The 14,209-nt window shown below is 50.6% G+C and overlaps 1 protein-coding gene across 7 annotated transcripts in view; it reads right to left on the bottom strand.

The window, feature by feature from the left end:
• Window positions 1-1,902: 1,902 nt before the first annotated feature.
• The window catches only part of AP3S2 (adaptor related protein complex 3 subunit sigma 2), a 57,706-nt gene continuing 45,399 nt past the window's right edge, over window positions 1,903-14,209 (bottom strand). For 3 of the 7 annotated variants that reach the window (XM_040968513.1, XM_040968509.1, XM_040968508.1), the window contains 2 exons: window positions 4,099-4,206; window positions 1,903-2,832 (listed from right to left, as the gene is read on the bottom strand). In XM_040968513.1, coding sequence (XP_040824447.1) covers window positions 2,704-2,832; window positions 4,099-4,206 — 237 coding nt within the window. In that variant the 3' untranslated portion in view covers window positions 1,903-2,703. Of the gene's footprint in view, window positions 2,833-4,098; window positions 4,207-4,324; window positions 4,535-14,209 lie in introns of all 7 variants that reach the window. The other 4 variants (XM_040968512.1, XM_040968510.1, XM_040968507.1 and 1 more) reach the window with 3 other exon arrangements.

Genomic DNA, 14,209 nt, shown 5'->3' on the forward strand with positions numbered 1-14,209 from the left:
GCTAAAGTTCTCACCTTGCACACTCCAGGATCCCATAAGGGCAATGGTTCTAATCCCGGCAGCCCCACTTCCCATCCAGCTCCCTGCTTGAGGCCTGGGAAAGCAGTTGAGGATGACCCAAAGCCTTGGGGGCCCTATGCCCACGGGGGAGACCCAGAAGCTGCTCTGGGCTCCTGGTTTCAAACTGGTGCAGTTCTGGACATTGTGGCCACTTGTGGAGTGAATCAACAGATGCAAGATCTTCCTCCCTATCCCTCTTTCTCTCTGTATATCTGACTTTCCAATAAAAATAACATAAATCTTTTTTTAAAAAAAAAGGCAGCATGAGAGACGCTGTCCAGGTGCTTGGGGGAAGCCCAGCTCACGCAGTGGTCCTGTGCCTGGCATGAATCCACACACGCACACGGGAACTGGGCCACGTCTGGCTCCATCTTGTGGCCCGCCTTGCCACCCAGTCAGGGCTTCTGCTTCACCATCAGGGGAGAACAGGGCAGGGGAGGGCACGCTTGGGACATGAGGACCCCCAGCTCAGACACGGCATGATGCAGCCACTGGCGGCCTTACAACACTGCTGTTGTCCCCACAGCTGATGAGCCATTACCTAAAACCCTCTCTGAGACTGTTTCCTTTCTATGAAAAAGATGACAAAATTGGGAGGAGTCACTTCAGACGATGGGTAGGACCCCGTGGACTCTGTCAGGCAGACTGCCTCCTTGGTGCCACCTGAATGCAGGGTGTGGCCTTTCTGGGTCTATTTTCCTACCTCACCACGGGAACGGGGATGCTGTAGGAGAGGAGAGCCGAGGATCCTGCATAGGCCCTCACAGCAGGTGTACAGTAAGCGCCATCTCCTTCCTTCACTCCTGATCCCTGCCACTGAGTGCGGGACATCTGTGATGTGCTGAAATACAGACCAGACAAGGCAAAGCAGAGCCCTCACAGATGATGCTACAAGAGGCTCACCTGCAGTGTCCTCTGGCCACACCACATGCACACCTGCTTAACCACAGCCATCCCTGAGGCTGCCCAGAGGTCTGGCTCCCTTGCCACATGAGGCCCACTGTGATGGACTGCCATCTCTGAGACTGGCCCAGAGGAACTGACAGGGTGAGGAGGAGAGGCAGCAAGAGGCATGAAACATAGGAAGTACAAAAATGCTAAGCTCTGGGCCTGGTGGCATGGCCTAGTGGCCAAAGTCCTCGCCTTGAACATGCCAGGATCCCATATGGGCACCAGTTCTAATCCCGGCTGCTCCACTTCCCATCCAGTTCCCTGCTTGTGGCCTGGGAAAGCAGTCGAGGACGTCCCTGCACCTGTGTGGGAGACCCAGAGGAAGTTCCTGGCTCCTGGCTTTGAATCAGTGCAGCACTGGCCATTGCGGTCACTTGGGGAGTGAATCACCGGATGGAAGATCTTCCTCTCTCTCTCTTCTCCTCTATGCATATCTGACTTTGCACTAAAAATAAATTTTAAAAAATGCAAGTGCTGTGGTCCTGCCACAATCCTGCAGCTGTCACCTCAAATCCACTCTGTGGCAGTGTGAGGAGGAGAGCCAGCGAGATGGCCTGCTCCCTGGGCGGTGGGCTCGGGCGCTCCCCAGGGGACACATCACAGGGAAGGTGTGTATCAAGGCAGCACAGCACCATGGCCAGGCCTGGCTGCGATGGGGCAGAGGCAGGGGCAGGAGGCCTGATTCCCAGGAGCAGGGCAGCTCTTAATCAGCCACCAAAGTCAGCACTGGGATAACAGGGTGAGGAGCAGGGCACGGTGAGTGCTGAGCCAAGACTTCCCCTGGCCCTGCCCTGGGGTGACCTCTGCTCAGACCCCACACCGTGGATGCTGGAAGCCCGAGAGTTTCCTAGGGAGGGAACTCAGCAGTCACAACACAGCAAATGGACTTTCTGCTCTCGCGAGGAGAGTATATTTTAAACTTGCAAAGAGCCACAGTTTGGGATGTTCCACAGGTTGTCGCTGGGCCTTCTGCAGACTCGGGGTCTCTGCTCGTCACCAGGGACCTCTTGGCGCATCTAGAGGGGTGCTCTCCCCACCCACACAGGGGTGGTGGGCATACTCCAGGCTTCCAGTCTGCACTGTGTCCTGCACCTCAATACCTGTGACAACAGAAGCAGGACAGTGAAGTGGGGCCAAATGTCCTGTAGGACGTGTCAACCAAAGAGCCCAGCACTGCAGAAAGGCTCAGGTGCAATACATATGCCAAGCTAGCAAGGGGGCGGCCCTTACCTGCCACTCATATACCCCCAGATGGGACGGGCCAGCCCTTCTCCTTCTCTGTGGCACCTCACCCCCTGCCCTGTGAGCCTGTGTGCTAAGACTGAAGTCTCTAGGAAGGGACCGTGCTTGGTCCCACGGTGAGGTTTAGGGAAGCAGATGACCTGCTCAATGTAGTCCCCAGGCTATGGAGCAGCTGTATGGGGGCGGTAAAGGTGCAAGTAGTGTGTGCCTAACCCCACCTGGAGGGCAGGGCCCCTGCCATCTACAGAAGCCCCATGTCCTAGATGGGCACGCTGCAGCCGAGGGTAGAGCAGTGCAGCCGACTCTGTGGGAATCCCTTTTGTGCTGTACACCACCCAGGCAGGCTCGAGGGCCTGTGATCTGACACTCCTAAGGCTTGAACGAGTTCTGTTTCTGGACTTGTTGGGCTTGGCCCGTTTCAAGGACTCCAGGTCACCCACTCCTTCACCCTCAGACAAACTGGGACAGGTTGGGGACTTTGATGTTGAGGTCGCCGAGGTTGATGTTGCGCGGGATCTCGGGCAGGTTGATGTTCTTCACGGCAGACACGGCCCGTGCTGGCGCTGCTGAGAGGCCTCCCTGGGGACAAACAGACACGTCTCAGGGTCGGCTGCCTAGAGTGCTTTAACAACAAGCCTAGGAACTCCCACCGAGCCCGCCTCATGTCAGTGCAGGGCAGCCACCACAGCAGACCAAAGCCTGGGCTCCTACGAGTGCAGGCTCCTTGGAGGTGGACTGCACCTCCGCAGTTGGATGGTTGCAGCCCCCACAGTGCCTGGTGCACAGTGGGTGCTGAGGACATGTGTGCCCAAGTTCTTGGAGATGGTCTGTCCACATCAGGTAAAGCATTGTGGCTCCTTTCCAATTTTGAAACAAACAAAACCCTAAAGGGGCTGAAGAGTGGGCAAGGCTGACGTCACAGGGAAGCTCTTCAAGGGAGAGAACCTGTCACAGCACCCTTGCCAGCTGACGGCAAAGTGGGACAGCGGGCTGTGGACATGCCGTGAGGCCATGAGTAGCTGTGACGGACACGGAGGGACCGGGACTAATAAAACAAAGGGAGGACCATGCACGGCCAGCCCCAACCTCACTCCAGTGTGCAGAGGAAGGGAGAGGCTGACAGAGACCATCAGACTCACTCCCTCATCTCAGGGCACTGATTCTAAACCCACCCTCACCCAGCAAGTCTCCACTTTCACTTCTCGACCCCCTGGCTGCTGCCTTACTCACCATGCATGCACTTCCTAAGCACTCCCTGGCACAGGAACTGTGTGCTAAAAAGGCACCCTCGGCAGGGCAGCTGGGGTGCATGCAGGGAGAGCTGACGGGGCTTGGGAACACAACGGATGCATGATGTGGCCGGCCAAGTGAGAAGGAGAGTGCCTGGAATCAGGGCTCCCAGCAAGTCTGCAGAGCGGGAGGACAGCCTTCCCATGAGCTCCATGCTAAGGTGGACCGGGATGTGTTGCTTGTGAACCCAGACCACACTCAGCCGTGGCTTTTCATAAGGATAGCTGGGAGAAAGGGTGCTGGCAACTGTGCAGTGTGGCAGACACAAGAAATGACTGCTGGTGGGCAGGCTCAGAAGGCACACCAACCAGGCAATCTGGAGCAGGGGCTGCTGGGTCCCTCCAGGGAAATGTAGAGCTTGGGAGGGCCGCATGCCTTCCTTAGCCATCTGCCTCTTCTGCTCACCCTTCTTGCCCCAAGCCTGAGCCCTGACACCTCCTTACCTGCTGAACTTGCAGGGCTTAGCTTCACATCAACAGACTCCAGGACACTTCCCAATCGTCCCCACCACCAGCACATGTGCATGGCCCCCTCTAGGCCTGGCTGTGGACTCACCTCGGATTTCTCCAGCCGGTTCTGGGCTTCAATCTGAGCGACGATCTCGTTCATGTTTGTCTCCAGCACCATGCCCCCCATGACCACCTCCTGCAGGATGTAGTGCACCTGGAGGAGAAGCACAGACAGGCAGGCTCAGAGCAGGCGGAGGAGCTCAGGCTGTAGCTGATCAGACAGTACCAGGGCCTCATCACCACTCTGACACCTCTGATGTTTCCATATCCACCGGTGAGACCACAGGGTCCTCCCACGTCAGGCACCCTGCAGCTCGTCTCTCCTTCCAGCAGTGGCAGAGGGGTGGCTGAGGGCACAGGCGATGAGAGCACACAGAGCCTGTGTACATTCTGGCAAAGCCCCTTCTCAGTGTTCCAGCTGCCTTGTAGGAGCAGGACCGCGGTGACAGCTGCGTGACACACCCTGCACGGTCCACACGGTCCTGACCAAGCAGGGACAGTTTTCACTACTAGTATTACCATCAGCACCAACTGAATTAGTAATGTCTAGCCACAACCAAAAAACCCCAGGTCTCCACCATGAGAGGCCCGAGGCTCCCTCCACCAAACACGGCTCTGCACACTGCCAAATGTCATGGGTCGTGAGCCAAGTGCCAGCTTACTTGCTGGTGGAGGACTGAGCAGAAAGATGCAAAAAAAAAGATTTACTTGAAAGAGTTACAGAGAAAGAGAAGAGAGCAAGCGAAAGAGAGATAAAAAGATAAGGGAATGGAGGAGAGAGGGAGATGAGAGAGCTCTTTCATCTGCTGGTTCACTCCTCAAATGATGGCAGCAACAGTTACTGGGCCAGGCTGAAGCCAGGAGCTTCTTCCAGGTCTCCACATGGGTGCAGAGTCCCAAGCACTTGATTTCTCAGGGACATTAGCAAAGAGCTGGATTGAAAGTGAAGTACCTGGGCCCAGTGTGGTAGCCAAGCAGCTAAAGTCCTTGCCTTGAACGTGCCAGGATCCCATTCGGGCTCAGGTTCTAATGCCAGCAGCTCCACTTGCCATCCAGCTCCCTGCTTGTGGCCTGGGAAAGCAGTTGAGGACGGCCTAAAGCCTTGGGACCCTGCACCCATGTGGGATACCAGGAAGAAGTTTCCGGATCCTGGCTTTGGATCAGCGCATCTTTGGCCGTTGCAGTCACTTGGGGAGTTAATCATCAGACAAGAAGATCTTCCTTTCTGTCTCTTCTCCTGTCTGTATATATGACTTTTCAATAAAAATAAATAAATCTTGAAAAAAAAAGTGTAGTACCTGAGATGTGAACTGGTGTCCCTATGGGAATCTGGTGAGGCAGGTAGCAGTTTAACCCACTGTGCCACAATGCTGGCCCCAGCTCCGTGCACTTCTGACACATCATCTTCTCTGGCACATCTGTTCACATTTTGCCTTCAGTTTGGGGAGGGAATATACTAACATGTAACTGGGGATATCTGTTCTAGTCTTAGGGGGGGAGCACACTAAAGAAGATACATTGCTTGGGTTATCTTAAAGGCAGAATTACACAAGGAGTTAAGGTGCTTGGGCCCCTACACCCATGCAGGAGACCTGGATAAAGCTTTGGCTCCTGGCTTCAGCCCAGCTCAGCACTGGCTGTTGCAGCTGTGTGGAGACTAAACAAGCAAATGGAAGATCCCTGTGTTTCTCCCTCTTCCTCTGAAATTCTTACAAAATAAATAACTCAGTCTTCTAAAAAAGGATAAATGAAAATGAATATTATGAAAAATTATGAACCTGGTGCAGTAGCCTAGTGGCTAAAGTCCTCGTCTTGCACACATACGGGCGCTGATTCATGTCCCGGCTGCTCCACTTCCCTTCCAGCTCCCTGCTTGTGGCCTGGGAAAGCAGTAGATGGAAAAGCCTTGGGATCCTGCACCCATGTGGGAGACCCAGAAGAGGCTCCTGGCTCCTGGCTCCAGATTAACTCATCTCCGGCCATTGCAGCCACTTGAGGAGTAAACAGGAGTGAACCAGTGGACGGACGCAAGATCTTTTTCTCTGCCTCTCCTTTTCGTTCTGTATGCCTGCCTTTCCAATAAAAGTAATTACATATTTTTAAAAATTATGCATAGATTTCAAATTTTTGCACTAAAGTAGCTTTATTTTCTTTTAAAATTTATTTAAAATGGAGTAGTGAGTGGTACAGGACAAGCCCTCAGCTGGTAGTTCACTCCCCATACAAGTGACAGCAGAGTTGGTCCAGACCAAAGCCAGGAGGCACGAACTCAATCTGAGTCTCCCACTACAATATTTGAGCCATCACCTGCTGCCCCGGTTGCACACTGGCAGGAAGCTAGGACCGGGAGCAGAGCCAGAACTCTATAATCTACCACTCTGATCTAGGACAGGTGTGTCACAAACAGTGTTTTAACCATCATGCCAAATGCCTGCCCCTAATCTTCTAACTCTAGTTTTCCACAAACTTTATGAAACGTTCTTGTCTTATACTGTCAAGTTCAAAGCAGTGATATTCACAACAGAGGGAAGCGACCCAAATGTTCATCAGCAGATGACTGGAAAAACAGAGGGAGTTCTGGACATCCAAGAGAATCCCATCAAGCTTGCAATGTGTCAGAACCTACTGGCCAAGGCTGTGACAGGGATGTGCCTGGAGGAGACCACGCCCCGTGTACGAGCCAGACTCAAAGGATGAGCTTGGGCCCGAGACCTGGGATGGTCAAATTCTCAAGGACCAAAGGAGAATGGCAGAGCTGGGAGCAAGCGGGCAAACAGATTCCTGGCTCAGAGCTTTGCTCTGCAGCATGGAGAGTTCTGGAGATGCACAACTGTGTAAGGGCACATAAAGAAAGCCACCATCCTGAAAAAATCAAATGGCAAAGATTCTTGTGGAAAGAAATGAAAATAGCCTCTGTAGTACTATTTCTATTCCTTTTTTAAAAAGTTTATTGGAAAGCAAGATTTACAGAGGAAGGAGACACAGAGAGAAAAATCTTCGGTCTGCTGGTTCTCTCCCCAAATGGCCTCAATGGCTAGAGCTGAGCTGATCTGAAGCCAGGAACCAAGAGCTTCTTTTGGGTCTGCCGCGTGGGTGCAGGGTCCCAAGGCTTTTGCCCATCCTCTACCATTTTCCCAAGCCGCAAGCAGGGAGTTGTAAATGGGACAAGCAGGGAGTTGTAAATGGGACATCCAAGACATGAACACGAGCCCATATGGGAGCCTCAGCGTGCAAGGTAGCTACTAGGCTACCACACTAGGTCCCTCCTAATCCTTTAGCTAATCAATCCTTTCTGAGTGGGAAGCAGTATCTGTTGGGCATCTGCCATGTGCTAAGTGCCTTTTGTAATGTACTTTAAGTCTGTCATGTTCGCCTGAGGTAGGTCATCTTCATTTCTATCTGAGAAGTGAATGAAAGGACAGCACCGCGAAGCATGGTGGTAGCAGAACTGGGTGGTGAATCTCGGATCGGCCTGACCGTTCGGCCCTCGCTCCCTATGGAGGCAGGCACTTCCTGGGGCCGTGCTGGGGCTCACTGAGTCACCACACCAACACGTTCTGCACGTCACACAGAGTCGTTTTGGGCAGCTGAGGAGTTAGTGTCTGCACAGTGGAAATGTTTACAAATGCTCAGTCCCTCTCCCCACCGCTGCGTGGAGACTGGGTCAGTGAACTCACCCAGAGTTCAAAGTCAGCCTGGGGCACTGTCTTAGCACCTCCCCCTGCACCCTGCAAATAGCATCCTACAAACAGCCTGCTTCTGAAAAAAGGCTTCTATTTAGAGATAAGCACAAAAGAGAAATCTGCACAGAATCTATATAAAGATTCAAGAAAAAAACCTTAAGGAACAGGAAAACAAGATGACAGTCTAAGACCACATACTGGGAAACACTATTACAGAGCAGCTAAAATATTATGTAAAACTAAAAAAGAAAACTCATCTTTATGAAGGGCTCAGAGAAGGAAAAGGAGAGCTTAGAGTGGAGGTGGGAGATAAGAGAGAAGGTGGATCCAGCAGAGCACAGGAAAAAGTGAAGGGAAAGGACCCAGCACAGTAGCCTAGTGGCTAAAGTCCTTGCTTTGCATGTGCCAAGTTCTAATCTCGGTGGTCCCATTTCCCATCCAGCTCCCTGCTATGGCCTGGGAAAGCAGTCAAGGACAGCCCAAAGCCTTGAGACTGTGCACCCATGTGGGAGACCCAGAAAAGCATCTGGGCTCCTGGCTTCAGATCAGCGCAGCACTGGCAGTTGTAGTCACTTGGGCGAGTGAACCACTGGATGGAAGATCTTCTTCTCTGTTTCTCTTCCTCTCTGTATATCTGACTTTCCCATAAAAATAAATAAATCTTAAATTAAAAAAAATAGCGCAGCATGAGGGAAAAACAGTCCCAGAAATGAAGGAAAGACTGAAGGCACAAAAGGGAGAAGAGACACTGCCAAGTCAAGGCAAGGGACAGTGACAAACAAAAAGCCAGCACCAGGTCAAAGTGCCACTTGCGACACAGATACCACATACCGGAGCACCGGCTCAAGTCCTGCCGCCCAGCTTCCGCTCCAGCTCCCTGCCAGTGCTCCTGAGCAGGTGTACCCTGCAGAGACTGGTCCAAGTGCTACCTTCTGGTCCCTGCCAGCACCAGGCGAGACCCGGAGGGAGCTCCCGGCTCCTGGACATGAACTGGCCCGGATCTGGCTGTTGCAGCCGCGTGGGGAGTGAATCAACAGGTGCAGGGCTCCCGCTCTCTTGCTGCTGTACTTCTCAAATAAAAAACGTCGACAGAATGAGAGGAAACAGAAGAGATAGCAAAGGAGGAACATAAGAAAATCATGATGCAAATGGATGAAACATTAGAAATTTCTCCTTGCAGGTGACAGCAAGTCAGAACTCAGCATATTTCAGAACTCCAAGAGGCCTGGGATCCAGATCCATGCCCTGAAAGAACATACTGCACGCCTGGCAACACAGCCAGCCAATGCACAACATGCATGTTTTGTCATTTGTTTTTAACTTTTTTTTTTAAGATTTATTTTTATCGAGAGGCAGATTTACAGACAGAGAGATGGACAGATAGATCTTCCACCTGCTGGTTCACTTTGGAAGCGCCTTCTGACCAAGGCTGGAGGAGACCCTGTTAAGTGAAATCAACTAGACACAGAGGAAGAGCTGCAACAACCAGAGCTGAGCTGATCCCAAGCTGGTGGCTTCCCTGGGTCTCCCACCATGGGTGCAGGGGCCCAAGGACCTGAGCCATCCTCCACTGCTTTCCTAGGACATAGGCCTCATTCTGATATTTAAATATTTACTGTTGTTTTTTTTTTTTTGGTAAAACAGAGTTACAACGGAGAGGACACACACCCACCCATTCACTCACATACACAGAAAACATCTCCTACTCACTGGCTGAGTCCCCAAATGGCCAAAATGGCTAGAGCTGGCTGGGTCAATTGGAAGTTAGGAGCCAGGAGCTTCTTCTGGGGTTGCCAGGTGCCCAAACACTTGCATCATCCTCCACTGTTTTCCCTGGCCTATAAAACAGAGCTGGATCATAAGTGGAATAGCCGGGACTTGAACCAGTACCCATGCTGATGCCACAGAGTTTTAACCTGTGATGCCATCGTGCTTACCCTAATACACTTTTTTTCTCCTTTTTTTTTTTTTGAAGGTTCATTTATTTATTTGAAAGGCAGAACCAGAGAAGGGAAAACTTCCATCTGCTGGTTCACTCTCCAGATAACCCAAGTAAGTCTCCCACATAGATAGCAAGGAGCCATCTTCCACATTAGCAGGGAGCTGCATTGGAAGTGGAACAGCTGGAAGTCAACCAGGGACTCTTAGGGCACACAGGCATCATAGGCTGTGGCTTAAGCCACACTGTCACAACGTGACACACTTCTTAGATATTCCTGGATATCTGCAATCAGGCAAAAAGATCAAACTACTTTATGAAATAGGGAACAAAACTTAAAAACACTTTTCAAATTGATATTTACTGTTAGCAACCAAACCAAAACAAAACAAAAGCCATCTCTACTTACTTTTCAAGGACAAAAAGTGACTCAAAGATTTGGGACTGACTCCACTGTGGAGCAGCCCAGACTGGGAAGGCGGGTCCCACCTTCCTGAATGGTCTCCAAAAGGAAGTCCAGGCTAGGGAAGGAGGAACTGAAACTGGTAGGGGAAAAGACTGTGGCCACTTCAGGATAGGATTCAGACTAAAACAGGATTAGCATGGCAACACTAATCTCATCACTTACACCTTTCAGCTAGCTATGGTTAGGACCAGAAGGCGGGCAGAGGGAGGGCGACAGGCTCACAGGCTTCCGGGCCCTCCACAAGCAGAGCCCTGGGCATCTGAAGTCATCACCCAGGGAAGAAAAACAGCAACTGTGGCTTTCTACAAATGTATTTAAAGCTGGAGTGACAGGGATCTTCCCTCTGCTGCTTCACTTACTACGCGGCTGCAACAGCTGGGGTTGGGCCAGGCCGAAGCCAGGAGCCAGGCACTCCTCCCGGGGGTAGGAACTCGAGCACTTGGGCCATCTCCCAGCTTCTGGTCCAGCTTCCCAGGCCTGATGGCAGGAAACTGGACCAAACACCAAGTAGCCGGGACTTGACCCCGCACTCTGATAGGGCATGTGGCTGACCCCGCAACTGCCTAATGTGCCGTACCACAGCACTCATCCCTCCTGGTAACTTTGATTGTGACTTTCCCTAACGCCTAAGTCCACTGTTATTTGATAGGAACAAACTGATTAGGGACAAAATCTTTTCTGCTCATCAGGGCTCAATGCCACCACTGTATACATTCTGTGTACTCAGAATGTATCACCTACAATTCTGCCTTTTTTTTTTTTAAAGATTTATTTATTTTTATTGGAAAGTCAGAATACAGACAAGAGGAGAGACAGAGAGGAAGATCTTCCGTCTGATGATTCACTCCCCAAGTGACTGCAACAGCTGGTGTTGCGCTGATTCGAAGCCAGGAGCCAGGAACTTCCTCCAGGTCTTCCACTCGGTTGCAGGGTCCCAAGGCTTTGGGTGGTCCTCAACTGCTTTCCCAGGCCTCAAGCAGGGAGTTGGATGGGAGGTAGGGCTGCTGGGATTAGAACCGCACCCACATGGGATCTTGGCACGTTCAAGGTGAGGGCTTTAAGCTATTAGGCCACCGCGCCAGGCTCAATTCTGCTTCTTTACAGAGAAAGAACTCAGACTTCCAGGGAACATCAAGTACAGAATCCTTTCAGTTACATCATCCTTCCACCTCTGACCTTGCCCAAATTCATTCAACTTTGTTTTTTTTTTTTTTTTAAGTAGCTCACCTTTCCAAGCCCTTCACCGGAGTTTGCAATAAACAGTTCTCTCTTCTCACTCTGGGTAATTCCCACCTTGGCAGATGGGCTCAGGCAGATCTGAGACCACACCTTCAGTGTGGTCAGAGAGCACAAAGCTCAGCCAGAGTTGCCCCTGGAGACAAGGGGCCAAGCAGTGAAGCAGGGGTGTGGGAAGCACGTGACCCCATTTCACCCTGAGCTCACACACCTGGACTGACAGAGCACAAAGAAGGTTCTGTGACATGACTGGAGGGGATGGACAGGAGGGGACTGGAGGCTGTCCGCAGGAATCGAGGCACACCTGAGACCACCCTGAGAGGAGAAGCCCCAGGCCCACACTGGGGGGCTGGCGGTGAGGGTGGGCAGTGCAGGGCTTCTTAAATGTGAGTCAGGGAGGTGGTTTGCAGATCACAGGAATAGGAGAGAGACCAAGGAAGCAAAGGTCTCCAAGGGCTTGACGCTGCCTGACGTGGGGTGTGCTGAACAGTCAGGGACTATCCAGTCACGGCAGTGTTGCCTCCTGCTGGCTCAGCAAGCATCTGAACAATGACACCAGCAAAATCCACTCAGGAGTGGCTGCTAACTGAAATTCAACAAGTCCTGTCGATTTATTAGTCCTTGGCAAATTCAAAGGTAATCTTATCTAGATCACCTTACTATCTATAAATAGTCACACCAGGAAGTTTCATCTGAACTTAGAAGTAACTCCAATAAACTAACAGGATTTTGTGTTTTAAAAGCATTGAGGTTTTTATTTGTGTGAGTCTAACAGGATTTCTTGATACAAGGAGAAAGCAATGGGGAAATTATTTTGGGTAATATATTTGAAATCTTAAAAGTAAAAAGTGGAAAAAAAAAGTAAAAAGTGGAATGAAAATTCATGTTTTATAAGACCAAGATACACAAATTTATGATCTCTTGTTTATTTCTATCTTTAAAAGATTTATTCATTTGCTTCAAATAATTACATAGAGGGAGAGATAGAAAAAGAGAGACCTAGATGGCTGCAATGGCCAGGGTTGAACCAGGCCCAAGTTGGAAGCCAGGAGCTTCATCCAGGCATTCCACATGGGTGGCAGGGAGCCAAGTATTTGAACCATCTTCCACTGATCTTTCCAGGCCATTAGCAGGGAGCTGCATCAGAAATGGAACAACCAGGATGCAACCTAGCACTCATATGGGATGTTGCTATTGCAGGCAATGGTTTTTCATGCTATGCCACAATGCTGGCCCCAGGGCTACCTTTTAGTGAGTGAAAGTTGGTGTTTATAAGGCTTGGCTCAGTAGCCTAGTGGCTAAAGTCCTTGCCTTGCATGTGCTGGGAATCTATATGGGCAATGGATCATATCTCAGTTGCTCCACTTCTCTTCCAGTTCCTGGCTTGCGGCCTGGGAAAGCAGCTGAAAATGGCCCAAGGCTTTGGGACCCTGCACCCACGTGGGAGACCTGGAAGAAGCTCCTGGCTTTGGATCAGCTGTTTGGGGAGTGAACCAGTGGACAGAAGATCTTTCTCTGCATATTTGACTTTCCAATAAAAATCTTAATTAAAAAAAAAAGAAGAAGAAAGAAAGAAAGAAAGAAAGTTGGTGTTCACAGTTCTATCCTATTTGAAGTTCTTCTGAAACCCGTCAACAGTCCAGATTGGGAATGATTATGGGGTCAGAAGGTCAACTCTTCTAACAACTGTTACCAAGTTTCTGTGCTTTCCCCAAATGCCTGGATCTTCAGATTCCCACATCTGGACCTGGGTCCCCTGGGCACCCCATGTGGCCCCCTGTGATTTCCTGTCTGTGAGAGTTTCCCTACACCCCTGCCCTGAGGCAGCAGCATGGCCCGAGAGGGACAGTATCTTGGCAGCGCTGGATTCATGAGGTTCTCCTGGGCCCTTTGGCTCAATAACAGGTGAAACAGGAAGCACACACTGGGCAGGGCTGAGGATGCCCTAGTACCTGGCTCAATGATGGGATTTCTTTTTTTTAAATATAAATTCTATTTTTGATGATGTTTACAGAATTGATCAGGGTGGGAAGGGTGGAGGATTAGGAAAATGTGGATGAGACCATTATTTCCAAAATTTCTTTTTCTTCTTACTGTGTCTAGGGGAAGGGGAGACATGGGGAGGAACCACACCCAGCCTCCCAGTACATGGTGATAGGGAACACCCCCCAGTGTCATCGCAGGGTCCTCGATGGAGAGCACGCGCCACAGGTTCTGCTTAGGTGGTTATGACACGCTGTTGATCGTGCCTCTCCAGGGATGAGGAAATCCTTCCAAGGTCCATTGACTGACAGAGACCATCTTAGAGTCTCCATTTACCCAAATATTCGTTATCAACACCAGGCTGGGGTAGTTGTCCAATCTGTTCTGCCTTCCTTCCTCTGCCGTGGTACCAATGTCTTCTGTAGGTTGTGGTGATCTGCCATATCCTCCATGTGAATCTGGGTATCCAATCACTGCTCTTAAGCAATTGAGGAGGCCCAGTTCTGATACATGCACTCCACGATCAGACCACAGTTCCTGAAATTCTCCCCATGGTTGGAGTTCTGAATCCAGCGGTTTAGTTGGGGGAATCCCCAAAGAAATCTTGTCTGAAGTGATCCTAGACCTGTCTGGCTCCCACATCAGCTTATGCACACACTGGTAGTTGTAATTGCTGGGCCAGTTCTTTTCTTTTCTTTTCTCTTTTCTTTTCTTTCCTTTTTTCTGTTCTTCTTTCTTTCTTTCTTTCTTTGAAGATTTACTTATTTCTTTTTCTTTCTTTTCTTTCCTTCCTTCCTTTCTTTGTTTCTTTCTTTGAAGATTTACTTATTTTTATTGCAAAGTCAGATAT

Source organism: Ochotona curzoniae, unplaced genomic scaffold (genome assembly GCF_017591425.1).
Source record: "Ochotona curzoniae isolate NIBS_2020 unplaced genomic scaffold, NIBS_Ocur_1.0 scaffold_4701, whole genome shotgun sequence".
NCBI classification, from domain to species: Eukaryota; Metazoa; Chordata; class Mammalia; order Lagomorpha; family Ochotonidae; genus Ochotona; species Ochotona curzoniae.